Source organism: Protomyctophum parallelum (genome assembly GCF_964188405.1).
Source record: "Protomyctophum parallelum genome assembly, chromosome: 6".
Classification (NCBI taxonomy): Eukaryota; Metazoa; Chordata; class Actinopteri; order Myctophiformes; family Myctophidae; genus Protomyctophum; species Protomyctophum parallelum.
The window spans coordinates 27561836-27589799 of NC_139701.1; the positions used below are offsets into that span (position 1 = coordinate 27561836).

The 27964-nt window shown below is 41.7% G+C and overlaps 1 protein-coding gene across 2 annotated transcripts in view; it reads left to right on the forward strand.

Moving 5' to 3' along the window:
• LOC310859763 (uncharacterized protein) overlaps window positions 1-27964 on the forward strand; it is a 137952-nt gene that overhangs the window by 40662 nt on the left and 69326 nt on the right. For both annotated transcript variants that reach the window (XR_014569337.1, XM_083766472.1), the window contains exons 6-14: window positions 6192-6245; window positions 9014-9067; window positions 13335-13379; window positions 14455-14508; window positions 15097-15141; window positions 17150-17203; window positions 20878-20922; window positions 22910-22963; window positions 24626-24670. Coding sequence is in view for 1 of the 2 variants with exons in the window: in XM_083766472.1 (XP_083622598.1) it covers window positions 6192-6245; window positions 9014-9067; window positions 13335-13379; window positions 14455-14508; window positions 15097-15141; window positions 17150-17203; window positions 20878-20922; window positions 22910-22963; window positions 24626-24670 (450 nt within the window). In the remaining variant the exon portion in view is untranslated. The remainder of the gene's footprint in view (window positions 1-6191; window positions 6246-9013; window positions 9068-13334; window positions 13380-14454; window positions 14509-15096; window positions 15142-17149; window positions 17204-20877; window positions 20923-22909; window positions 22964-24625; window positions 24671-27964) is intronic.

The following is a 27964-nucleotide window of genomic DNA, read 5'->3' on the forward strand; positions in this document are numbered from 1 at the left end:
GAGGAAAATACAAAATAGGATAAAATAAAACCCTAAAAAAATCATTAAAAAAATAATATAAATATATAGATATAGTGTACACAAATATGGTTGTAATGGCTTATAATTGTATTAAGAGTTTGATACTGAGTCTAAAGTGAGGCAGAGTTGAAAGTAGTATCATTGACAAGATATGCTATTATATATTATGGCTGACCTCATGTGTTTTTTTCCCCCTGAGGTTATCCATTGTATTATTTATTTTTGTCTGGTTGTATTTTCATGTTCTTTCTGTAGGCTTACTCAGTGTGTGATAATGGGCATCTGCTATCCAGGTGTTCCACTGTCTAAGTGCCAGGGAAGTGTTGCTTTAAGTTGTGATCTCAGAGTGATCATCTGACACTACCTGGCCTGCCCTATAAAGCACATGTCTCAGTGTATTCAAACAATGTACAGTTTTGGTTGAGTTTTTGACGTGGTTAAGTGGTTAAGGCTACCACCATACATATTTTAACACTGCTTTCAGAGAAATTAAGATTGTTTCATGCATTGGAGGATACATACAGAGAGGAAGTATCATGCTGATGTGGGTCCTGATTTATATTACATCAATTAATGTCTTGGTTCTGATTACCTGAAACATAAAGGCGTCTTTGCTTCCTTTTATAGTACTGTTTTGAATGTGAGTGGGAAACATTTAGTGGGAGATACATAATGCAGCAACCTGGAAACAAAGTTACAATGCTGCAAGCAAAATGACAGTGACCCTCTCACTTCCGTGTATCATACAGCATACTGTAGCATGGTTCTATATCAGAGGTAACAGGCTGCTAAATAGAACACACCTAACGGTATTTATATTTGTGCTTTATCCCAGTCAGGACGGGAACCCCTTTTGGGGTTCTTGTTGCTATGTACAGTATATACTGTAGCAACATAACATTTCTGTCCTAAATGGGTTATTGTGGATGATATACTGAGCATGGGAACTACAACTTATTGAATGGATACCTGGATATCTAAGGCATGTAATCCTCTTGAGTAGTTACAGATATTTAAGGTATTTCTATGCCTTTGCCTTATTGTATGATTTTTATTTGAGCTATAATAGAGGGTATGCGCATGCATGAATGAATGGCAAATCGAGTGGCAAAGTGACAGGAAAAGTGAGTTTAACATTGTTTAATATCGTTTAATGCAATTAGATATGACTTTTCTGTTTGGATGCATGGGCTGTCAAGGCCAGAAAGTAGTTTTTAGTCACTCAGTAGGCATTCCTGCACAACGTCCTGGTTTGATGATGATGTCACGTGCATACCCTCTATAGATAATACGTAAGCATGTGGCTTGGACCCACATTGTTCCACTCTCCGTCAACTAAAAACATCATATACATTTTTTAAACAGCAAGAGCCCCCCGGCAATCTCTTTTTTTCTTTTACTGAAGAAACATGGTATCCACAGTACTTCCGCAGGGCTCAGAAGCTAGTTGAACAATCCCAGGTTTGAACCAACTACCCCTTTCAATCATTACCTACGTATGTAACATAGAAAGAGAAGGCTAACTTTCTGAGGAGCAGAATGGAAAATCTGCTGCACACACAGCAGTGGGTATAGTTCATGTTTTTTTCTTCTTTTTTTCTTTTTAATGTTATCCCCCGATTTTTGTAACACATTTTTCACCCGGTAGCAATTGCTTAAGTTGTAATCCTGGGCGCTACTTTCCCTCTGCCAACCTGGGGAGAGCCCCGAACTAAGTTCATGCTTCCTTCAATGCATGAGGAGTGAGCAGGCTGCTTCTTGTCAACAGACATGGGGGAGTTTCCCCTGTAGGACACTCACCTAGCGCGAAGGGACACGTTATTCCAACTAGTTCCGTTCCCCTCCATCAGGTGCCCGGGCTGACCAGGGGGAGGCAGTATAGAGACCAGGATTACTGCATGTTTTTTTGTGAGGGTACCTAGCCTAAGGGACGCGGGAAGAACATGCAAACTCCACAGCAAGGCTTTTTCTCCAACCCAACTTAGGGCACTGATGACGCAGAGGAGAGAACACGCCCACAGCGTCCCCGACTGGGCCACCAGTTCATGGTTTTATTGACATCAACAAATAATTAATTAACTTGTCAATGAAATCCACACCAACTACATTGATTAGCATTTTCAAAGCATATTTTTATTTTCCCTGGACTATTCGTTTGCCTAATTGTCTGGGGGAAGAAGCTATTTAAGCAATCTACTGCCAGTAATTCTGAGGTTGTGAAGCCACTTGGGGTCTATACCAAGCTTCTTCATACCCCTGAGATAATAGCTATATTGCTGTGCCTTCCTCACAGTTTGGTCCGTATGTAAGTCCCAGGTGAGTTCTTCAGTGATGTGGATATCCAGTGTTTGCTGTGAGGATCTTATTCAATTAACTCTACGAGGACTGACATGAAATGTCATGCTAGATCTCCCCTTTTGAGCAGAATGCCTATGTTATCTGCCACTAAACTATGTAAACTCATGAATGAATTCCAGACGATTATTTGATGCTAACTTGACATTCAATTTCACTCAGCAGATCCAATCTCTGTAAGTCTGTAACTTTCTTTGGCCTCCGGAGAGAGTTTGTTTTACTTCTTGGAACTAAATTTAGGTATTAAGAAAATAGCCCAAACCCCAGCTGTTTCTGGTTACTAACAAGCATTCATTGATGGCTCTTTGCATTAAGCGGGGCTTTATAGAGGGACCTGCTACAGTATTAGGCCAATGTTCTTCCCCTTGGGCTGCCACCCACACTAAAACTGGATGCTTTCACATGACTGCCTTGGATTAAATTGCTCAACAAATGGCATTAACATGGCAGAGAAGTAAGTCCCTTAATAAAGAAGCTGGTGATAGATGCTCAGAGTGGGTACATGTATTGTGTGTTTAATCCAGACACAGACGCATTATATACTGTAGGTGGGCATCATTGAGATTAGCGGTGTATCTGCTGTGCGGTTGTTTGCCAGAAAAAGTTACCAAAAAGCAGCACGCTTTCTCCAAGGAGATTTGATTTCCAATTTTGAACCGAACATGGCTCTTCAATGATTGATCACAGAGCTAACTGTCCCCACAGAAAGCGGGTGTCCAAAGCAAATACATGGATAGATGATGAAATTTAAATAAAAGCAGTTGTGGTTTTGATCAATTGTGTCCACCGGATGGGACCAGATGTAGAGGACATGTTGACACAGTCAAACCAGGATGTGGGCCGCACCATGACGACATCTGTGGTAGCTGTGGGACAAATTGCAACCACAGAGTTGCCACACACACCCTGCAATCGGGAGGAAATTGCTAAGCCGAAAACGATGGGTTCTGTTGCCTCCCACCTCTCCTTATTCTTTCTCATATCTTTCAATGTTATACATCATGGACTTGTTTGCTCCGTCAGCTAAAGAACAGAGCACTTTATGTAGCACTATTTTTGAGTTAGGATCTCTCTCCGCCCACTTTGTGGCACACATAAAGAGAGGAATGTCCTGTTTCCCTCTCTGATTAGTCAAACAGACCACTGGGAGATGGATGGATGTGTTCTGGTGTGACCTTTGAACTTGCTGTGACTGTTTGTGAGGCTGGTTGATGACATGCACAGACGCACACACACACACACACACACACACACACACACACACACACACACACACACACACACACACACACACACACACACACACACACACACACACACACACACACACACACACACACACACATTCAATCAATCATTGGTTATAATACCACTGTGATCTGTTGATGAGTCATCCTCAGACCCCAAACCCAGCGTGGAGGTAGGACAGGATAGAGAGAACTCTTTGTCTCCATTTGGCCACATATCATATTGTGAAATCCAGTGAATAAATCAACAAGCATAGCTGTGTTTTTGGTCTCTGGTGTTAAGCTGAAAAGGCATAGGTGTTTTAAGCACAGAAATGTTATGACACTATGCTCGAGGGACCTGAAAAGCACTTTTAACTCTGAGCCATGTCCTGTTGACACTTTTCAAACAGAAATTGACCTTGGTTTGTCTCATTGTCATTAGTTTGTTATTGTGGGATTTCTACCTTCCCACCCTGAGCTGGTGTATTCCTGAATGACCATCAGTCAAAGCCATTGAAATGTGATGCTGAAATCCAAGCGAGTATAATACCTGTTAACAGCAGGTAATCAGCACTGATGGATACTGGACAGCTACTGAGAAGAGAGTATCAACATGAACCCTTGGTTTCAGCATCACATTCTGGAGGTCAGGCTTATCACACCAATATGCTATAATGTAAGACAAAACTTATGTTGATTTATTTGGCCTCTTGTTGCAGTTGAGCCATAGCATGGAACCCAGTGTAGTGACAATTAGCAGAACATCATCCTGGGACAATGGTTGTTTTTTTGCGGTGTGGTTCTGCAGTAGTCTAGCCATCTATAATGGCTAGACTACTGAAAAATCTATGATTTTGATTGAAAACATTTACTGGTACATGCTGAGATTTAATAGATTTTCCAGCAAAAAAAAGGAAACAAGACAGTTCTAGGTTTCCAGAAACACTTCCTTTCATGCAAACTAAGGTAGGAGTAGACCTGTTCATAATTTATGTTTGGCTGGGACAGAGTAAATATAAATTTCTCTGTGGCGCCTGCAATTCAGTGGAATAGTCTTTCTGAGGAAATTGTGCGTCACAGAGTCCAGTATTCTCGGAAGAACTACAATGCATATAATGTGGAACCCAATGCTCGGCTGGCGTAGCATACTGTATACAGATACCCTAGACACAAAAGTTATATACTGTAGGAATTCATTTAGGAAGAAATTGTTGAAGAATTTTGTTTTAAACCAGTCTTGTGGGATAGACAATATTGGTCGTTATAGAGCTTGCCAGTGAGATTCTAGAGTTTCATTGGTTTTGAATAGAAATTCATTCAGATTTAGCTTTGACCCAACTCAAGTTGTAGGCTAAAAATGTCTTGAGGCGTGAGTTAAATTGTCATATTGATGTTCCATGGTAAAGTACTTTACATGGCTCACAGTCACATTGGCAGACTGTTGGACTTGTTCTCTGCTCCTTAGGATCACATGTGGTGTGGGCTGACAAACAATTTGGATGAAGTCAGAAACTTCAAAGACATTTTTACATAATTGCCAAGTGTCATTTTCTCACAGAGCAAAATGTGGTCGCTTTAGAAATGTCAGATGTTAGATATTGTCATAAATTCCAGATTAGTAGATTAGACATAAAAGCATGGGGATTTTGGTAGTGCTGATGTGTGTAGTGCCATTTATACTGGAACATCAATGATATTACGGTAACTACATGCATGTGTGGGTGTGTGGTTGCATGTCTGGAGAATACATTGGATCGTTATAGCTATGTTCTAAAAGCTTATGTTAAAAATGGGTGGGGGGGGGGGGGGGCATCTTGCTGTTTCAAAAGATTTTACCTTTGTGTTAAGTACAAAACTTAGCAGAATGTATGGCTGTACACTACAGTAAGTCCTTAGTATTAGTGGTAAGTCTTGCTTCTCAGTCCTCCATTCTTTTCAGAGTGAGTCAATGTCAGACTTGTCAGTTGTCAGAGAAGCTTACGAAAAAGTCCTCACCTTCACCTATGTCAATATGTCACATGGGGGTTCCTTCACAGTTGACGTGAAGCTGTTCAGACTGGCAGAAAGCCGTGACGGCCCTAAGTCAAGGATGAATGGCAGAGATCATTCAGAAAGGCCAAGTGATGTCTCCAAAGCCGGCAGATCCTGGCCCACACATTCTAAAAGTCTGCAAATCTTACCCAGTGTGAATGGTGCTTTCCACAACTGTCACTTTCTATTATGAGAAAACATGAGCCTCCTTCCTTAAAGTCCTCAGAGGAAAGTGTGGGAAATGGGTTGTGACCTCAAATACTAGTAGTAAAGGTAGAGTGTGTGGGCTTCAACTTGTATTTAATGGATTTAGCACATGGTAATGTACTGTAAAAACTAAAACAGAAACAAAACTCCTTACATTGTGTCAGAAGTCAGAACATCAGTTCTTGGTTATGATTTTGAAAGGAAATATAAAAAATGTTTGTAAAGTTGTTGATTGCAAGAAAATTAACAAACGACTGAATTTATGAGCTGTAGCGTCTCTATGGGTTTAATGTGACGCATTGTAGTCTGGTTTGCATCCTGACCCGTTTCTCTCTGTGTCCATGGCAGGGTTTTAAGGGAGACCCAGGATTGTCACCAGGCCAGTCTCCAAAAGGAGAGAAGGTAATGTAATGTACTGTATCCATCTCTATCTCTATCTGCCTCTGTAGCTTGTACTCTCTACTGTTTTACCCTTTTTTATTATTTTGTTCTTTGTACATTTGTACACTTGTTTTGAAACCTGCTTTATAAACTTTGCCTTACTTTAACTATCACTCTCTCAGTCCCTTTCACTCTGGAGTGTCACCTACATGTATCTCTCTTTCTCACTCTATATCTGTCCGTATCTCTCTCACCCCCTCCCCCTCTCTTTTCCCCTCGCTTCTTTCTCTCCGCCTTTCTCTCTCTGTATCCTCTCTCTCTCTCTCCCTCTCTCTCTCTCTCTCTCTCTCTCTCTCTCTCTCTCTCTCTCTCTCTCTCTCTCTCTCTCTCTATCCTCTCTCTCTCTCTCTCTCTCTCTCTCTCTCTCTCTCTCTCTCTCTCTCTCTCTGTATCCTCTCTCTCTGTATCCTCTCTCTCTCTCTCTCTCTCTCACACTCTCTCTCTTGGTGCCTCTCTCATTCTCTGTATTTGGATCTGTCTGTCTATATTTACCTAGACTCTCTTTCAACGGTACTCTCTCTTGACCCTCACTTAATTTCATCTCTTCATCACTCTTTAGACACTGATACCTGTCATGTGACTTTTTACCTTGACTAACCCTACTACTCCCGCTGTTTAGATCAATCATCACAAACAATTTCCCTCCTGTTGACTGCTATCTTCCCCCTCACTGGGACTCAGGAAGTGTGTGCACGTGCATGCATGTGCGCCACGCGTGTGTGCGTATGTCAAAACGAAATATAATGACGATAACTGGGGGGAGGGATGGGGTGAGGGGTTCAAACTGTACTAAATTGTTGAAACCTATTACCAATAAACATATATATATATATTTAAAAAAAATAAAAAAATATATAATAATATTATATTTTATTTATTTAATATTATTAGATTTTTTATCACTCCAAAACTTAAATCAAAACAGCTTGGAATATCCCAGTTGTGCTGGAGAAACTGTGGAGAGGTAGATGTAAATCACTATCATGTTTTTTTTTCTGGGGTTGCTCTGAAATTCTCACCTTTTGGAAAAATGTCACAGAGAAATTACAGGAGATTCTGGGCTTTCAAATATTAGATTCTTGTTTGATGCTATATTTGGGAGATTTACCAGATGAAATTATGGGAAGTGACAGATATCTGATGAAAATCTTTCTGGCTGCAGGGAAGAAAGCCATTACTCGGAAATGGCTACAGGTAGATCCTCCTTCCATAGATGAATGGTTCCAGATAGTCTCAGAAATATTCGACATGGAGAGAATGACTGCTAATTTGAGATTGAAGAGAGAGTCTTTTGAAAACAAATGGGAAAAATGGTAATTTAATGCAATCAAATAGGACTTTTCTGTTTGGATGTATGGGCTGTCAAGGCCAGAAAGTCAGTTTTTTGCCACTCAGTAGGCATTCCCGCATAACTTCCGGGTATGATTCTATTGCACATAGATGGGTAGCTGTCAGTAATACTTCCTATTTTCCACCATGTTTGTCTGTCTCTGTGCAAGTCTGCCAGAAAAAATTGTCTTCGTCATCGCTCTTTACCTCCTCACCTCCTTGGACCCTCCTTATCAGATTGTCTTCGTCATCGCTCTTTACCTCCTCACCTCCTTGGACCCTCCTTATCAGATTTTTCATAATAGCTAAATATTGCTGGGCATCTGTTTTCAATTAGAAGTCACTTGCACAAGATCTCATTAAAGTCAACATCAGACTTCATCTGAGGTAGAACCACGCTTTTCAACCATCTGCCCTGTTTGCTGTCTTTTAATTTCCCCAAAAACAATACTATATAGTACACTACAGTATATACCCGCCCAATATATAATAATATTTTATCTTAACTAATCTGTATAGTAGATACAATATACATATTAGCACATCTGCAGTGCAATTGAGACATTTAGACCCTATAGTTTCATATACTGTAGACAGACCATCAGAGATCTCCGCCAACTCATACATCTGACGACATCTAAATTAATCAATGAATGGGCTAAACCTGGGTGGAAATTATATTTAAAAAAAAATCAACTTGTTTGTTAGCACCACCATACATTGAATTCAGATGTCCCCAGAATCTAGACATACAGTAGGCTAATAATGTATACAGAGATGGGGAATCATCTGCATATATCATGACAATAGAGCACCGCAGTCTGACATCATGACAATAGAGCACCGCAGTCTGACATCATGACAATAGAGCACCGCAGTCTGACATCATGACAATAGAGCACCGCAGTCTGACATCATGACAATAGAGCACCGTAGTCTGACATCATGACAATAGAGCACCGCAGTCTGACATCATGACAATAGAGCACCGTAGTCTGACATCATGACAATAGAGCACCGCAGTCTGACATCATGACAATAGAGCACCGCAGTCTGACATCATGACAATAGAGCACCGCAGTCTGACATCATGACAATAGAGCACCGTAGTCTGACATCATGACAATAGAGCACCGTAGTCTGACATCATGACAATAGAGCACCGTAGTCTGACATCATGACAATAGAGCACCGCATCCAATGAAATAATTTTATATCGTGTGATTCGTGTCATATAAAAACTGTGTTCCAAAGGGAGTGAGGGCAGGACTTTGGTACTCTATGCTTCATACATTTTGGTTTCTAACCACCTATGTTCTCTCTCTGTGCTATTGGTAGTGTGTTTTCTCCAACTTTCCTGCAAATGTCATATGATTGTTCTCTCGTCTGTTGGTTTCCAGGGTGAACGTGGTCCATCAGGTTTGCCTGGTCCAGATGGATTTGCAGGACCGCCAGTAAGTTTCAACCTGTTAACCTGCTTGTGTTTTGATGATTCTTTCAAAAGAAAAAAAAAAGAAAATCCCTGACTTACCGACCTACCTATGGACGCCAATTGGATCTCGCTATGTCTCCCTCCTTATCTGTATTTTTTAATATATTATATGCAAGGTATAATGAGTCTAGTCATTATTCTGAAATAAACACCAGCAGTCAATCTTTCTTCTATTTCGGGTTCTCTTCTATCTGTCTGTCCATCTGTCTGGCGGATAGGATGTGTCGTGTCCAAGGGAGCCAATGTCTTTGGACAGGCGTCTGCCTCATCTGAACCTGATAGGCTGCAGGGCCAAAGGTCATCCTAAAGAGGAAAGGCACTCTGGCTTCAATGACACGCTCAATATCCTCTGCCACCTCAGATGAGAAAATGTCATACCACACCAAAGCAAGAATTTCAGGCAAACACATACACACAATAAACACACACACATACACACACACACACACACACACACACACACACACACACACACACACAAAACAGTTGAAAACACACAGACCTCTATTTCATCTTTTCTTTTGTACCAAGCTGATAATTGTCCTTTGAATATGTAGTCTACTACTTGGGAGTAATAGAAGCCTTGTGTTGAGTATCAGGGTATATTTGAGACTTGAATGTATGGCCTCTCAAGGAAGCCCATTTGTCAATGCCCATAGATGACTGTGTCTGCATGGCACTGTAGCTCACTATGTAGCCTCCTATTGAATCTCTGGGTCTGCTCTTCACATACCTGGCCCTCACCTTGACTCCCAGGAGGCCGTCTCAGTGTTTGCAGTAGCTGAACCTAATATACCCAGCACATGAACTGTGCCCCCGCCAAGTATTTTCAGAGGAAATGACTGACTTGGGGCCTAAGCTCTTTACCCCCAAGTGGGCCTTTTATTGAGTGTGAAGGTTTACATGTCACAACCTCGGAAGTGGTCTCGGTCTCAATGGTCCCGTTCAAATACGTTTGCGTGCTGTCCCAAAAAGACACTGACCTGGCCCTGACCTTATGACTCTGAGCTGTAAACATCTGTTGTTGATAATCATGTCAAAGAGGGAAAACAAAAGATCTTAAGTGAAGAAAAATTCACATTTAACAAACAATACATTTATTTCACAGAGAATAAGTACTTATTTAACTAACTGCAGGGTTTGGCTGCACAAACAAAACTGTGGGTTGTGGTGCACCAACTAACTGTCAAAGAAAAATCCCACTTTTTAAGATTTGTTTTGGGGCTTTATGCCTTTATTTATAGGATAGTAGTCTGACAGAAAATGGGGAGAGAGATGGGGAGTGACATGCAGCAAAGGTCGTCGGGATCAGAATTCGAACCCGGGGTTTTCGAACCTGAACCTCTATGCCAGCGGCCCAGGCCTTACAATTTAGTTTTTAACCCTTTGTTCATTAAAAGGAAAGAGAACTTTGGTAAAGGTTTGGGATATGTATTACCTGGCCATGATGTAACTCCAAATGTGGACAACAAATAAAAGAAAATTGCTCCAGTGATTGATCATTCAAAATATGCTCCACGTTGACGCTGAAACAGCTCTCAAAGTCACTCTTTAGTATGTAAACAAACACAAAGTTGATTAGACAATATAGAACATCACCAAAACTCGTACTGTTTTATTTATTTCTAAAAATGTTAACTTCCTGTTGATTTTGCCATTTTTATTAGGAAGATAACCCAGACTGGATCCGATCCAGATCTTCAAATATTAAAATCAACAGGAAGTTAACATTTTTCTATAAAAATATGAAACAGTATGAGTTTTGGTGATGTTCTATATTGTCTGAATCAACTTTGTGTTTGTTTACATACTAAAAGAGTGACTTTGAGAGCTGTTTCAGCGTACAATGTAAGTCAATGACAAGCATATTTTGAATGATCAATTTCTTTTTTATTCTATTTTTGATTTCTTGTCCACATTTGGAGTTAGAACACAACCCAAACCTCTACCAAAGTGCATGGTCTTGCAGTTAAAATCAAAACAGAAACTAGAAAATAAAACTACCGGTATATGCATATATAGTTGTCTTTGACCCTCAGTCACATGTAGTCGTACTCGCACATACATATAGTCTGTAATAGACAGCCAGACTCAGACCACACCAGGTCAATGGTCATTCACTGTAACCTTGGACTGCTGACTGCAGGAAGGAAGTAGCAGATAGTTCCTACTAGACAGCTGAAGTGTCTGCTTTCTGCATAACTGCATGCTGAAAATACTGTATACTGTAACTGTGCAGATTTGTGGATACTATATACTTTGCAGATTTTGCACATGCACAAATGCAGGCACATGCACACATGCACACACGCACGTACAGTAGGGTGCATCAAAATGCAATGCAAAAAATGTAAAGTCAAAATATGTTCTTTTGGGATTTTGTTACAAATGCTAATTTGCTATACAAATTAGATTTTTCTTTTTATATATTTGTTGCGACCGAAAGTCACAGTTAACTATGGAATCGAGCATTTCCATCAAGGTGCTCAGGTCTCGTGACATCATGTGACATCATCAGGGATGGAGATGTGGAGACCCTGATGTCATAGTAAATGTGACCTGCTGTCGCAGTTAAGCCCATATATGGATATCCCTGATATCATCACTATTGGCCAGCAACCCTACATCTGACCTCAAACCTCAAAACTATATCTCCATATATGGATATATTTCAGAACGTGTTCTTAAAAAAAAACAGGATTTTCTGTTCCTCCCCAGCTAAGCACCCCTCAAGAATATCCTAGAACCCATGCTGGTCAGGCGGTCTATAGACTGTGCCAACTAATACTGATTTAGCATTTTTGAAAATTAATTCAACCCACACAGTTTCAATTTCATCATGCTGCAAGTCAGTACGAGTAGGCAGATTGAGCAGTGCAAACCTCCAGTTTAAATAGCCAGTATGAAGATCGAATGAGTGTGCGATTGGATGAAGTGAATCAGGTAAATGATAACGTGATGCTGAGGCGGCACAATGAACAGCCGGCACTGCAGCAACGTTTCCTGACTGAACTTGCTCTGCGCATGTCTGTGACAGGCGCACCGCTCATTAGTTAAGAGAGCCGTGCCTCAATTGACAGGATGTGCCAGCGTGAGAATAGCCTGGCTTTTGCTAGACAAATAACTTATCCCATACCTGAAGGTGTAGGTCACTATGAACCTAGTTGTATCCCATACCTGAATCACTGAATGTGCAGGTCACTATGATGAACCTAGTTGTATTGTATCCCATACCTGAATGTGCAGGTCACTATGATGAACCTAGTTGTATTGTATCCCATACCTGAATGTGCAGGTCACTATGATGAACCTAGTTGTATTGTATCCCATACCTGAATGTGCAGGTCACTATGATGAACCTAGTTGTATTGTATCCCATACCTGAATGTGCAGGTCACTATGATGAACCTAGTTGTATTGTATCCCATACCTGAATGTGCAGTTCACTATGATGAACCTAGTTGTATTGTATCCCATACCTGAATGTGCAGGTCACTATGATGAACCTAGTTGTATTGTATCCCATACCTGAATGTGCAGGTCACTATGATGAACCTAGTTGTATGCTGAATACATTTTCCCCAAACTTTGCAAAGGCCATTTGTACTGTATAGCCATTGGACCAAAATTCCAAAAGAACATGATATTAATAGTTAAGCCTCTAAGATATTCTTCAAATAAACGTAACAGTTAACAATTAATTGAAAGTTCTGTGGTTCCATCATTGGGCATTTTTCTGTGAATTTAATGCTGTCTGTGACCAGCCACAGAAACGTCTCTGCTTTTGCATGTGATGTGACAGCCAAGACAGTGCACTTTTCATTTAATTTTATACAAAGATGCCATTGCCTGGCCCTGTATCTCGGTCAAATAAACATTTGATTACGGAATATATTATGCCTTTTGTATTCTTTCTGTATATCAGCAACTTAGATTAGTCGATAGATCCCATCCCTAGATTAGAAGGTTACAGATGCATCACGCACGCACGCACACACACACACACACACACACACACACACACACACACACACACACACACACACACACACACACACACACACACACACAAACATGCACACAAACATGCACACACACACATGCACTGTCATGTACCCTCATTCAACAAATCCTCTGGCAGTCTTCCTCTGGTGATATGTTTTGTTAGCAGTAGTTATTGTAAGTAGAGATTGTGTGGGTCATAATTGAGTTTTTCTTTATGTTTGAAGGGTCTCAAGGGCTATCCAGGACCATCGGGCCTACCAGGAGAGCAAGTGAGTAATGTTGAGTGCCTGTGCATGAGAGTAGTGTGTGTGCGTGCGTGCATGCGGAAGAGGACAGACACAGAAGCTGAGATAAAGGCATTTCTAAAAGTGCAGTAACGTGATCATATGATTTCCTGATTCCTGGTTGCAATGAGAGTCAAACGGTTAGCAAAGAGCGCCATCTAGCGTATTTAAAAAAAAAAAAACACACTCTTCCAAAAAGACGTCTTTGGCGGTGTCGGCTTTGGAAAGAATGATGTCAAAAGACGTCTTTGGTAGTGAATGAGTTTTAAGCAAAAGCAATACAGTATGTGCCTCACTCACTCACTCGCATGCAAGCAGCACACATGCACGGACCCAAACACACTCACACACAGCTGTGGATTGTGTGTCAGCAGCCAATTACCTCAGTGTCTCAGCTGTCCCCTCCAGTCAGTGGTTGCTTTTATCCTCCGTTTATCCCTCTCTCTGTGATGGAAAACTCTTCACCTCATCAAAATACTAGCAATTAGAATTTACACATCCTGTAACACAGCCTTCTACACATGTTCACGACCAAAGTGTAGGCTTAGAAGAGAACTGGCAATTAATGTCTTGCAAGGTGTTGGCATTACTTCAGTGCCAGGTCTGTCTCTATCCATGGTGTAATCAGACAACTACAGTGAACAGAGAGGACGCTCTCTGCTGCATCATGGGATTTCTTTGTTTTCAAGACTTTTGAAAGGCTGGTGTGTTCAACATAACAATGGTATTTTCATTTAAACACTAACAGCTCTGTGAGTGCATGCATTTGCTAGAAATAATTATAGTTTCCATGACATAATTTATAAGTAATCTACGTACCAGTGGCATATACAGTAGTACTTTATGTAGTGTTGGACAGTGGAATAAGCAAGGGGTGAGGGTACAGCTGACAGCCTGGCACAGTAACTGACAGGGAAGGAACACTCAGTTGTCAATACTGGTAAAGTTCTGTGTTCCTCCTCTTTCACTTTATCTATCCATCTCATCTTTCTCCACTCATGTCCCTTTCTCTCTCTCCCCCTCTTTAACCCTCCTTCCATTGTCTCTCTCTGTGCTGCAGGGCGTGCCAGGACCTCCGGGGGAGGCCGGGGCGGCAGGTTACCCTGGCAGGCAGGTGCAGTGAAAAATACGCTTCAGACTCCTCCATCCATCCTCTTGGGTTTTTCTTGACCGCTCCACTCAGAATGCCTCAAAGAAATATCCAAATAAATAGCACAGAGCAGTGTTGTTATCATTTCATACTGAGCAAAAGGTCCTTCATCTTTGTTCTACCCACAATCCAACATCACAAATTGTAGTCCAGAAGGACTATATATTACTAAATATTTAATTCAAAATGTGCCACCTAAAGTAAGGAAATGCATACCACTGAACACGTCTGTGTTAATCAAATGAATGCAATTATGACAACTTTTGTGATGATGAATTGTGAACACTTTGGAATGTGCATTCGGTGTGCATTCCACAGCCATGCATAACCAGGAAGTATAACATTGCTTCTCAAGAGTGTGAACCGCATGTGTTTTCTCTTAGCTGTCTGTCAGTCAAACCTACTGTATCTCTCTTATCAGACCAAACTGACAGCTCTGTGTGACTGATGTGTTTAGATTTGCCCCCCCCACCATGTGAAATATGACCGCCGCTGAGACTGTGCATACTGTGACAATACCCCCTCCTCACCCAAGTCTCTCCTTTGTTGCAGGGCTTGGCTGGGCCAGAAGGTAACCCAGGGCCTAAAGGTGTCCGTGTAAGTACAGCTCGCTCCCTGTGTCTGTCTGCCCTCGGCAGCGCCAGAGTGAATACTTCATTTCCTGAAAGGATTAGGACAGTGTCAGGCCCACAGCCCCTGCTCCGGAGGGACTGTCCTGGGATCTGAGTTGCGTTTCTCACATACCTGCTGATGGGAGCTGCGAGGCTCCTCGTGGGGCTGGCCCAGGGTCTGTGTTGTCTCTCAACAAGGCTGTCTGGCTCCGCTCATCATGGCTCATTCCTCAGGAAGCAGGCATGCCACAAGAACCGTAGAACAGAGAGAGAGAGGAACAGGGGAGGGGAGAGAGTACAAAGGGGGGGGGGGGGGGGTGGTTGGGAAGTGAGCCACCACAGAGAAAAGGGAGTTAGGGAGAGTGTATGCAACTCGGGAAGGAAAATCTTGATTACTGAGTCACAAAGAAAGAAGTGTGAAAGAAAGAGATGAGCAGTGAGTGAGCTGAGGAGAGCTTGTAAATGTGTAGTCAAATACCTGGAATAGAAGAACATATGCTTTAGTTGATGTTGACCCTAGAATAAGAGGCACAAGGGTTTGTGTACTGTACAATATGATAAAACTATGAGATTTGAAATCAACCATTCCCTGTCTATTTGTTAGGGATTTGATTCCCCTTGTACAGGAAACCAAAACATACAAGGCAACCTGACTGCTATCCATTTGTTTCCCCCCAGATTCATTTTTTTTCCTTTAGTTTTCGCAATTTTGGAAGTGCTGCCAGAATAGCATTAACACTCTTTGCATAGCGATTGGAATGCCAAGAAATGCAATTGAAATGCGAAGACCTGCACTGGCACTACCAATTTGTGGCTACGTGGCTTCTTTCTACATGCCATTTCAGTTATAACTGTTTATATTCTGGCCACTGAGATAAGTGCACAGACAAGTCTTCCACTGCCACTTATACCTTATATACTTGTTGACCGAGGTGCACCAGGGGTCTCTTTGCCGAAAATACATACCCAGAATAGGGTTAATTTGGTTTGGGGTTCAATTGCTGCATTAGTGGATGGATGAGTGAGCTCACTTTCTTGGTCATGACTTAAATGGCTCGTTGAAATATCCCTGTTTCATGCAGCAGCACACAGCAAAATCCTTTGTGTTAAATCAACACGATGGTTTTATTGTGCACCTTAACAAACGCCAGGGAGACCGGGGACATGGTGGTTACTGTATATTGGACGGGGGGAGAGAATGAGACAGAGACATATGCCGAGCCATATGCATTAAGATAAGACATGATCTATGGTGTGTAAGCCCAAAAGAGAGAGCGTTCAGCCCAGACAAGAAAGGGATGCACCGGACCATGATCGTGCTGACCAGTACTTCATACAGTTCCAGTTACAATAGCCACCTGAGAGGCAGGCCGTCCATAACTCACTATCCTGTAAAGCTTTGATGGGCTTTACATCTAAATCCCTACATATTTCTTGTGCACTGAAGCATGCCATGTGGCACATTATACTGTAGGTCCCTGTGTTTTCACTGTTGCACTTGCTGTAGATACACACAGAAGAAAAAGGGTTTTTTTTTAAAAGACACGCTGGATAAGGGAAAATAGGGCACAGTGCAGTGCCATATTGTCACTGTCAGGCAGATTAGTTTTTCTTTAATTAATGCCCTATTTGTACAAGAGTGTCAAAACTAGTGAAAATAGCTGACATTTCTGAAAATGACAGTTAAAATGGGTCAGTGTGTGTAGGTTTTATTAATATTGATGAACCTTTACAGTACAGTACAGTATCTGCTCATACCGTAATGTATTTCATTCCCAGCCCTTTGTAACCACTCAATTTGGCCAAGAGTATATTGTTGTTTACACACAACAGCTTGAGATGCGTGGTTGCCGGGAGCTTTAATCAAATGCAGAGTACTTCAGTACAGTTATGGAGAATTAATCAGTAACATTGATAACACAACGAAAAATGTGCAATGTGCAAAATGTGCAGTCCTCCATTATACAATATATTGTTTTGCAACTGTCTTCCAGGGTTTTATTGGACCTCCTGGTGTAGCTGGGCCACCAGGGCTGGAAGGAGAGAGAGTAAGTGATATTGTTTTAATTGTGTCTGAAAGTCTCTGTCTTTTGACAGTGCTAAGGTTTAATATTATCTTTGGAAAAATTATCATTAATCTCATCTGTATTTTAACTCTGCTAAGTACTGTATAAGTATTGTATATCTATTATGTTATATTTGGCAAATGCAAACTCTTTTCAAAATGTTGCTTTTAACATTTAGCTGTCATCAGCTTGTTTCACTCGGCTCTCTTCCAATATAAATTGTGCAAGAGATCTTTTCAGATTCTGAGTCGCTAAATGCTTGCAGACCTTGGTCAGTAATTTTGCTATTCTATTGTGTAGCCGCCATACGAGGCAAAAGTAGAAGGTGCTTGACAAGAATAAACTAAAACATGTATTAATAACCTCAATAGTAGCTAGATACACTTAGACCGTATATTCTTTGTTGACCCCCCCAAATATTTTTTTAATTTAGAGTAGCCAAGTATTTTTTACCCCTTTTTCTCTCTAATTGAGTTCTTATGCCAATTAAGTCCTCCCCACACACATTTCTGTGTTGTCACTACTGTCGTATCCTATACTGACTCACCTGTCAGTAAGATGCCCCCACCAGGAGTTTGCCACAGAATAGGGACTCTATGGTTCAAGTCGGTACATAAGCTAAGGAAATTATCTCTTTTCAATGAGGCAAAGACTGAATGACAGCACAGTTAAATCCTTGCTCTGTATCCTGCTACCCTAATAGACAGGGGGTACATACAGTAAGCACATGGCCGTTTATCTGCCTTTATCCGTACTCTTTCTCCGACCGAACCACACTTTTACCACACATCTCTCTATGCAAAATAATTTCTGCACGCTCCCAGAATACATATAGGCTACATTGCATTCACTCAAATGTCTTATTTACTTTACAAATATTACTTTTGTGAAACACGCTGTTGTGCAAGCTCAATAGCCTACGTCAAAATCGTCATGTTGGGGCCAGACTGGCCAGTCCTTCACAGTACAGTGACACGCGTTACATGAACCACGTGACCGGGATGGTTTCTTACCCCTCAATGTCGTGAACGCGCCCTTCTAAGGCAGCCAGCGCCACGCCTACTCTACACTGCTCCATAGCAGCACTAGCAGCACAGAGCCCAGTCATCCGAACGAAACCGTGGCGCAAACGAAACCGAAACAGATGCTTCTGACAACATTTGCCTGTGCGTGCTTAATCGTTGTACTTCTGAACACATTTGCCTGTGCGTGCTTAATCGTTTGCACGCCCGACGTGGCGACGCCCGTGCATTCTGTGCTTGCATGCGCATTTCCCAACTCTCAGTGATTTATCCACACATCGCCCTGTGTGTGTGCGCGTGTGTGTGTGTGTGTGTGTGTGTGTGTGTGTCGCGTCGCCCGCCATCCGCAATTGCGAGTGTGTGCTGGGTTGATGCGCTGAACCCAGACTCACACACTATCCATTCCATGCACATATTAGTCCTATATTTACTACAGTACGCCTGACAGACAGTGTCGTCGTTAAGCAGCTCAACCCTGCAGCTCAACCCTAGCTGACAGGAGTGAAGGTGCTGTGCTGTGCTGTGCTGTGAGTAAACTGACAACGCTTGGCTTTCTGACATCCCTTTCTCACAGAGGGAGAGAGAGAGAGAGAGAGAGAGAGAGAGAGGACGGGGGTGAATAAACTGAGAGTGGGGATACAATATAAGAAGAATATGTCATTATAATAATATCAATATCAAAATGTTAATGTCACCTTTTTAAAGGTAAATGCTCAGTTAATTACTGCCTGTGGTCGGATGATAAACTATATATAAGCTACGCATAAAAAAAGGGTTGATGCGCTGAAACCAGACTCACACACTATCCATTCCATGCACATATTAGTCCTATATTTACTACAGTACGCCTGACAGACAGTGTCGTCGTTAAGCAGCTCAACCCTGCAGCTCAACCCTAGCTGACAGGAGTGACGTGCTGTGCTGTGAGTAAACTGACAACGCTTGGCTTTCTGACATCCCTTTCTCACAATCTACAACAATAGATTTGTTACTAACATTAGGTTGTGGCGAAGTAGAAACGTGGAGAGCAGATAGTGTGTTTTGGACAAACAGGCTAGCATTGGTGTTGATTTGGGTCAAATGGAGTCTATGTGGCTAAAGATAAATGAACACATGACGTCGGTGGGAGAGGAGTTATTGTGTGTTTTGGACAAACAGCATGGTGTTGTTTTGTGTCAGCTGAAGCTTCATGTGTTTGTGTGGGAGCGCCTCAGTGTGGCCGTATAGGTCATGTGCAACCTCTTCCAGAGAGAGATGGAGACACTAAATCTCAGCTGGAGAAACATGTTTGCATGCATGCATCGCTGCCTTGCATGCTGTGTGCTACTGTTGAGTCTGTCACTCACTTTGACTGATTTATGGCATTGTCTTTCTGTTAAAATCCAACTATGTTAATTTAAGAACTCTGGACATATTAGGTCATTGTTTATTAACTGTGCACACGTGTAGCCTATTGTATGTCAGACTGTATGTCTGTCACCCCACAGTCGCACTCCTTTAGTAATTAGGCTGTGGAAATATTCACACTACTTTTACAATGCGTTGTCAACACGTGCAGAGTTGACAAAGATTGACAGATTTCGGAGAAGACTGATAGTTTATCCTTTAGTAATTAGGCTGTGGAAATATTCACACTACTTTTGGATTTGCAGGCCCGGTGCCACGGGGGGCAAAGGGGGTATATAGTTACAAACAAAACAATGGTACATTTCCAGGCATTCAATTAAATTCCATTGCTTGAAAGGAAGGAAGTAAGGATGTATCTTAATACAGGATGCAGCAGCATCTTAATGATCTCCCATCTAGAACTGGAAAAACAACATTCCTCACATATAGACCATCCTTGGGGTGGGGAGGGGTGCTAATGTCATCGTTGCAGTGGTCAGGGTGCTTAAGTGGGCAGCTACTGTAACTAGCCAGGGGTGCTAATGCCATTGTGCTGGGTGTGGTCAGGGTGCTTAAGTGGGCAGCTTAGCTACTGTAACTAGCCTATTTATTTGTTTGTAAAAATGTCAATAATAAAAAATATATATTTTTATATTTAGCAATTTTGGAATCCATGTAATAATAACAATCACAATAACAATACTACTAATAATAATCATAATAATAACAATAAGCTTCTTTGTAAACTCACTCATTTACAAACAAGCTCACATCAGAACAATAATCCATGTAATAATAACAACAACAATAATAATAACAACACTAATAACAGTACAGTACAGTACAGTACAGAGGACAACATTACAGTACAGTGCAATACTAAGAAGTGCAGTACAGTACAATACTAAGGAGTGCAGTACAGTACAAAGGGGTACAGTACAACACTCGCATCGCCCTCCCGCTATTGCGGTTGAGTTTGACGCCATGCCAGCATATTTCTTTCTCATGTCCATTGTTTGCTGCACTACTGAAAGAATGTTATAAATCAAAGTAGGTGGCGGGCTTCCCACGTGCCTTTTTACAAACAAACAAACAAACAAAAACAAACACATAAACAAATAAATATATATAAAAATTACTTTCTGACTCTCCCACCCTGTTAGGAAAACACTTACTTAACAGAAGCACACTTCAACACGTTACTGTTTTCTTATGTTTTCTCCTAATCTTTTTTGGTTCCTTTCCTAGGGCATTCCTGGTCCTGTTGGAAAGCCTGGTCACAAAGGAAGACAGGTAATACTATTGTCATCACATTGAAAGTTGAGGTCTTCCAACACAGAATAGGCATACAATATGTCGTCAGCATCTATCAATAACTCTGGTCCAATTTGTGGTTGGAGAGTCATTTTCTATGGTTGGTTGGGGGAGGGGGAAGTTGCAGGTGTGATTGCCCATTTGTGCTCATCTGGAGTGCATCAGTTATGCACATGACCGAACAGGGAAGGACATACTCGTCAGAGCGTGTTATGCAACACATAAACGTGTACATAAGGTTCTCTTAAAAAGAAAAGTAATACTTTACACACAGGAAGCCCCCGGGACATCAAAGAGAGCCTCATCTGTATGCTGTGTGCACTGCAAATGTGCTAATGCAACAGCATGCAGTGCCAGAAGTCAAACATTACTGACGGAGCAAAGACAATATTATATGTAACTCTTCCAGAGGATCCAAACAGTTGTGGACAGCATGCGACCGAACGCATTAGAGATGTGAGCTTCTCATCATCCCCACTGTTATCTGCCAGCGAGGACTCTTTGTCATCCGCATTTTCAAAGAACTTCCTGTTGCCACCCACCTTCTACTGCTGCTCTACAAACATCCAACTCATACTGTACTGCTCCCCTTGTTTCTTATCCATGTCAAGTAAGAACAAACGTATCCAATCTGTATGCACTCCAGAACCATCTGTCGTCATATCCCCAAATAACCTCAACAGAAAATCCATCACATTAACATTACATTATTTGCACTGCTCTCATGTGCTGATTGATTGATTGATTGATTGATGTATTAACAGTATGCAGAATAGGTACATTTAACAAAAAACAGGAAATCATCATAAAAGGAGTATTGTATGTATTTGTATGTATGTGTGTGTGTGTGTGTGTGTGTGTGTGTGTGTGTGTGTGTGTGTGTGTGTGTGTGTGTGTGTGTCCTCTCTCGTGACTCTGACATAGACAGATGGAAGTATCAAGTGTGGGCCCGTTTTGAGAGTTTAAAACCTTTTCAAAACAAATGTCAGGGACTCTAGCTGTGTTAAAGATGCCAAGTCTGCAGAAGGCCTAGTGTCTGTAAAGCTGGATGATCTTTAATCTCACACGCTTAGACCTCTATTGGCTCCCCAGCATGTTGCCAGGAGGCATATGCAGTTCAAATCTGTCTCCCTACAGTCAAAGAGTAGTTTTGCATGTGATTACCACATCGTCTCAACTTTATTCCTCCCAGGATGTCCCAATCACATCACCTAAAACATCTTATTTTCAAATCCAGCATGCTCATTCTGTAACTCTACATGTTTGTTATTTCAAGACTGGGCTGTCTTAGGCTACAGTAAATTAGTTTCGGTGGGTGTGAATGTTAGCACTCTAAACTCTGTGAAAGAAGCTACTGAGTTGGATGAAATGGAAATTTAGATTATTTTTGTTCTGTTAATTTACTGTAAATGAAACAGAGGTTTCAAGGCAGGTTATTCCAAAGTGACAATGATCTATAAATACATTATTTCTTTAGAAATGTTTATTTTCGGCGAGGTAACACAAACTGCCCAATACTGGAACCTTTAATCTAGTGTCATGATCATGTACAGTATTACGGTACTAAAAACAATCTGTGAATTTATGAAAACAGGAGTTTTACTACTCATGAATGACTGTTTTGAACAACACAAGATTGTATTGTACGGCCCAGGCCGTAGCGTAACGGTCTGGGCACCGGACTGGTAATCCAGTCGCAGTGTGCCGCGGGTTCGACTCCCGGACCCGACACGGCCTTTACTGCATGTCATCCCCCCATCTCTCTCCCGTTTCCTGTCAGCCTACTGTCTGTCCCTTCAAAAATCAATAAAAGGCGTAAGCCGCAAAAAAAATATCTTAAAAAAAAAAAAAAAAAAAAGATTGTATTGTACACTGTATTAAAAGATAACCTATTGGCTAGTTCCAGTCAATCCCACAAGCCAGATATATGTTTACTTGAAGAGTATGTCATCTGTGTTCTCCAAAGGGGGTTGTTGGTGCTGCTGGAGAGAGGGGGCCAGCCGGTCCTGACGGCAATGAGGTAAGAACAAAATGCGCTTCTTCTTCACCTTCCTGGCCTTTTTAATCCCCCCTCTACGCCAGGGGTTTTCAAGGTGGGGTCTTAATTCTTAAGTTGGGGAGTTAATATAGCACCAATGACCACTTTAACTATATATACCGGCTATTTGAAAATAGCTGCGTTCTACAGTCTTACTTCTGCTCCTTTTCCTCACCCCTTTTCTTTCACTGTCATGTGTCCTCTCTTCTTCCATCAAGGAGACTGTACGTAGCATTATATTCGGCCTAGCCACTTGCCCAAATGTGCCCAAATGTGCTGACCTCATCACATTTGTGCTGACCTCATCACATTTGTGATGACGGCTATAGCCGTTTTTAGCACAAGGAGTGTTTTTCTTGCAAAACTAATTAATGCTTGGAATGGATTCAGAATCATGAAAACCCCCTAGTTTGACACGTCACATGCTACTTAAAGCATAATGAAATTTAGAACATTTTGCCTTATATTGGTTGTTGATGATGGTACCCCAACTTTCAGCAGCTGTCAAAAATTCCCCTAAGGTGGTTGAATAGAAACCAATGTCGGATATGTTAGTAGACACCTTTACAAACACATTGGTGAAGAACATTCTTGGTAAGAAATGTATTCCCAGATGTGACATTATTCTGATTCTATTCTCTGACGATTATTCTCCACTCTTTTAAGTGCTGTGCCACTGCCAATTACTAGAGGAAACGAGGAGTAAATTAGGTGCATATGTGCACCATGCTATGATAGAACCTTGTACGTTATGCCAGGCAAAATACTTCAGGGAAATGAAGAGAACACACATGGCACATCTGTACCAAACTCAGAACACTTTCTGTCTTTGTGTCTATGTCCAACACTCTTGATAATGCGCTCTCTCTCTCTCTCTCTCTCTCTCTCTCTCTCTCTCTCTCTCTCTCTCTCTCTCTATCTCTCTCTCTCTCTCTCTCTCTAGCTCTCTCTCTTCTCAGCCATGTCCTCGCTTTTTCCACACTCGCTCGAAGAATTCTGTAACATTTTGAAACCGGTGCTAAAACAATACGTAATCTATTAATATTAGGATGACATACTTGGACAGAGTTTAGTCAGTCTAGCAATCTTTATTGGCCAGTAAAGTACAGTATGCTGTGATAGACATCGTGTCAGGTTTTGGATTATGTTTGATCTGTGACTAGAATATAGGATTGCTGCTTGCAAAATAAAGTGATTGAAAACCAGCATATTTTGCATTAGACCCTGCAATTCATGCTGCACTACTGCATCTAATATTGCCATGTTGGTGCTTGTACAATTACTGCCAGCCTGTGAGGGTGGCATTCATACATACTTCTCCTATGCTCCCTGTAAGACTTCATTTGATTTGTTCATTTGCCAGTGTGATGGGTTCCATGCATTTGATAGGGGTTTTATGAAATCCTTTATCAATGATTACATTTAAAATTCAGTCAATTCGGCTTTCATGAGGTGAGGCCTTGCAAATGACAGTTACTGGGATTTATTGACTAACTCTGTGCCATGCAAATAGGAAATTAATTTTTCATATGTCTATTATACATTCTTTCAGTGTGTAGAAACATTAGCGAGGGGAATGCTTGCTGTAGGCTACTTTAAGTGTCCTGCCCTGTGTACTTAGGATGTTGCTGTGATGTTTCACAGGGGCCTGCTGGTGGGACTGGCATTGGTGGTTTCCCTGGTCTGAGGGTGAGTATCAATCATTTCTCATGAATAATTGTAATAAATAGCGTGTTGAAAGAGGCTCAATTGCTCATTGAAGTCTTTGGTGTATTTGATGTCATACATTGCAGATGTAACTTTGACATTTCGCCCAATCTATAATATTAGCACCATGCATATTACAGTAATCCATAGTTCCTGGCTCTTACAGAACGGGCAAAGTTTGATGTTGACACTTGGAGGCTTTGAACTCTAAGATGGGTTTAAAAGTGTAATGAGAAGGGGGGCACGGTGGCACAGTCGGTAGTGCTGTCGCCTCACAGCTAGAAGGTCCTGGGTTCGATTCCCGCTGGGGATGCTGGTGGCGTGCTCTCTCCTCCGTCATGCCCATACCTGAGGCGGGGTTGGCGAAAGGGCCTTTCTGTGTGGAGTTTGCATGTTCTCCCTGTGTCCCCTAGTGTAGGTACCCTCACAAAAACATGCAGTAATCCTGGTCTCTAAACTACCTCCCCCCCATTAGGTCCATAATTTATTCTGACCCCTCCGCGAAAAGGCCTACAGTATGTGTCCTGACCCCACTGACCCCTTACTTATTATTGATACATTATGGATAATTATTATGGACTTAGATGGTTTTTCATCTCAACTGCGATATGTCAACCTTTTTTTTGCCCGCCTGTCCGTACACCTCCCTGCATTTGTCTACCTGGTTGCGATCTGTCTGATTGGTGTCCATCTCCCTTCCTGCCCTTTTGTCTGTCAGTCTGTCTGCCTGTCCATTCATCTCAGTCTGCTTCAGATTCTCTTCTGTTGGTTAGATTAGTGTTTTCGATGATGCATGGTTAGGAATGATCTACTCCTCCACGCCTGATGAATGGGAATAAACAGGCTGCCAAAGCTTCTTGGACATACTGTGTGCAGGGCTTAAGCCAGACCATTTGTTTTTCATGGCAGTAGTACAGTATATTCTTTACCTCTTGTAGCGCATGCTGCCACCGACTGTTCAGACTTGTGCCAGGTAGAATGCCAAGGGTAGATTATGTATATTTTATGCATCATAAAAACTAAGCCATCTTCTAAAACCATAAGTCAGCTGCAGAGACACACAGAGATGCATGATAAAAGGCTTAGAATAAAATTGGAGGGAAAAAAAATAAATAAAGGAGCATCCGCACTCATGAAATTAGAAACGTCTGGTCTTCGCCGGGCATGGGTAGCCTAGCCGACCCAGGGCAGTGTCAGTCGTGGGTTGCAACAGGCAGGACGCAAAGCCGAGGAAGATGCGGGGGAAATAGCGTTTCTATTTTTCAAATTTGTACCTCTTTGCACCTCTTTGGGCAGAAGTGAATGTGCTTTGGGAGGTGCAATCTGCTGGGTCTCAAAATGCGTTTATTGGCTGTTGCGTTAATGAATGATATATGGTGTTTTTGTAAGAAATAGGCCTACTAAGTTGAAGGCAATTACAGTCAAACAGTATGGAATAAATACCTTGCTCATTTGTACCTAATTTGGTGGAGAAATAACCTCAGCATTTGTGGTGCCCCCTATGAGTGGAATATAATTCACCTCGCTCTGCTGTCTAGAGGCCCTCGCTCTGCTGTTTAGAGGCCCTTTATAATGATTTTAGAAAACGACTTACACAATCACCTATTTTCTTGTGCATGCATCCACGTAATTATGTTTCATACTTGAAATATTGAACGTTGTGTATGTTTAATTTTTTACTGGAAGTCAATGTAGAGGCAAATAACGTATCACTGTCATGCATGACTGTGACGCAAAATGGCATCCCAGTGTTGAATATGCTGAAATTCAAACGGAGGCCACAGTGTTAGTAGACCCCATCTTGTTTCATTATGATTTGTCAATCCTTTGGACTTTGTACAACGTCCCTAACGTGGTAGTCTCGTGTTGCCAGACTGTTGCCTCTCGCAATTTCTTCCATCATACAGTCTGGAGCAATGGAATTTCTATCATGAGTAAAATATAAAGCGGAAGTGGAGCCAAATAATAGTCACTAAAGAAGGAGCTATCAAAATAATGAAGTGCACATGCATTGCAGTCTGTAGAGTTAACCCCCAGGTCTTCAGATCTCTGTTTGATGTCTACCAATCATTCTGCTCACTGTGGACAGGAGAGGATGTGACAGAGACAAGCAGCAGATGTACAGTACACATAGCCTGCACACATGAATGAATGGCATGTCCTACTGTATATGATGTGCACGCACTCACACATGCACACATCAGTGCAGAAATGCACACAGGCACGCACGCACGCACGCACACACACGCACACACACACACACACACACACACACACACACACACACACACACACACACACACACACACAGTGGAATGTCAAATATGATGACTGCTTTAGTTCAAAACTTTCATCTTCCACGCTGTTTTCTTTTACTGTGTTGTTGTACCACGGCAGGGTTTTTTCTAATTTAGTTAGTTTTAGTTCGTTTTTAGAACAGGTTTGCTAGTTTTTATTTAGTTTTTATTTTGGTGAAAATGCTTAGTTTTAGTTTAGTTATAGTTATTTTTTGTACTTTGGTATATTTGTCAGGTATAGGATGAAAAAAGATCAGACTATTGTGTAATAAAAACTCCAAAAAGATACAATTTAAAAATATAAACTCAGAAATAAAAAATCATAAACTTAACTTTGGTCCATTATTTCTCCACTTTGATAATACCAATTGGTATGATGTTTTATATCATTTGAATTATTGATCGTCGTCACCTGTACAACGAGGCATAGATTGTAAGAATCAGGCATTCTGCTAAACATGCTAAACATTTGTGTAGCGCCCCCACAAAATGTGCCAAAATGGCAAATGGTTGGTATTAAACCCTTGCTTTGAGTTGATTAGTGGATTTGATTATTGCACTCTCCCACAGTAATAAGGAAAAAATCAACACCATTTTTACACTGTTATGGACCTCAGTAGTGGGTAGAAGATCCAAAAGCAGCCACAACAGCTTGGCACCTCCTCCTCATGCTGGTCACCAACCTAGACGTCATATGTCCAGCTCAGTGTCAGAAAGCCACGCCATTGTCTCTGGTCCCACTTGGAAGAGGCCAGCCTCTGAAGGAGGTCTGTACAGAGGACAGGTGGTAATGATGTGGTCGGCAGTCTGCTCAGGCTCGCCACACTCGCATGCTGCGCTGTCTGCCAGGCCCCACTCCTTCATGGACGATTTGAAGCGTCCATGAAGGCGAGCGTTGTCATCCTGGAGGATGGCGTTAGGTCCCAGATTCTGAAGATATGGGATCGCCACTGGCTCCAGAATCTCACTGCATTGAGAT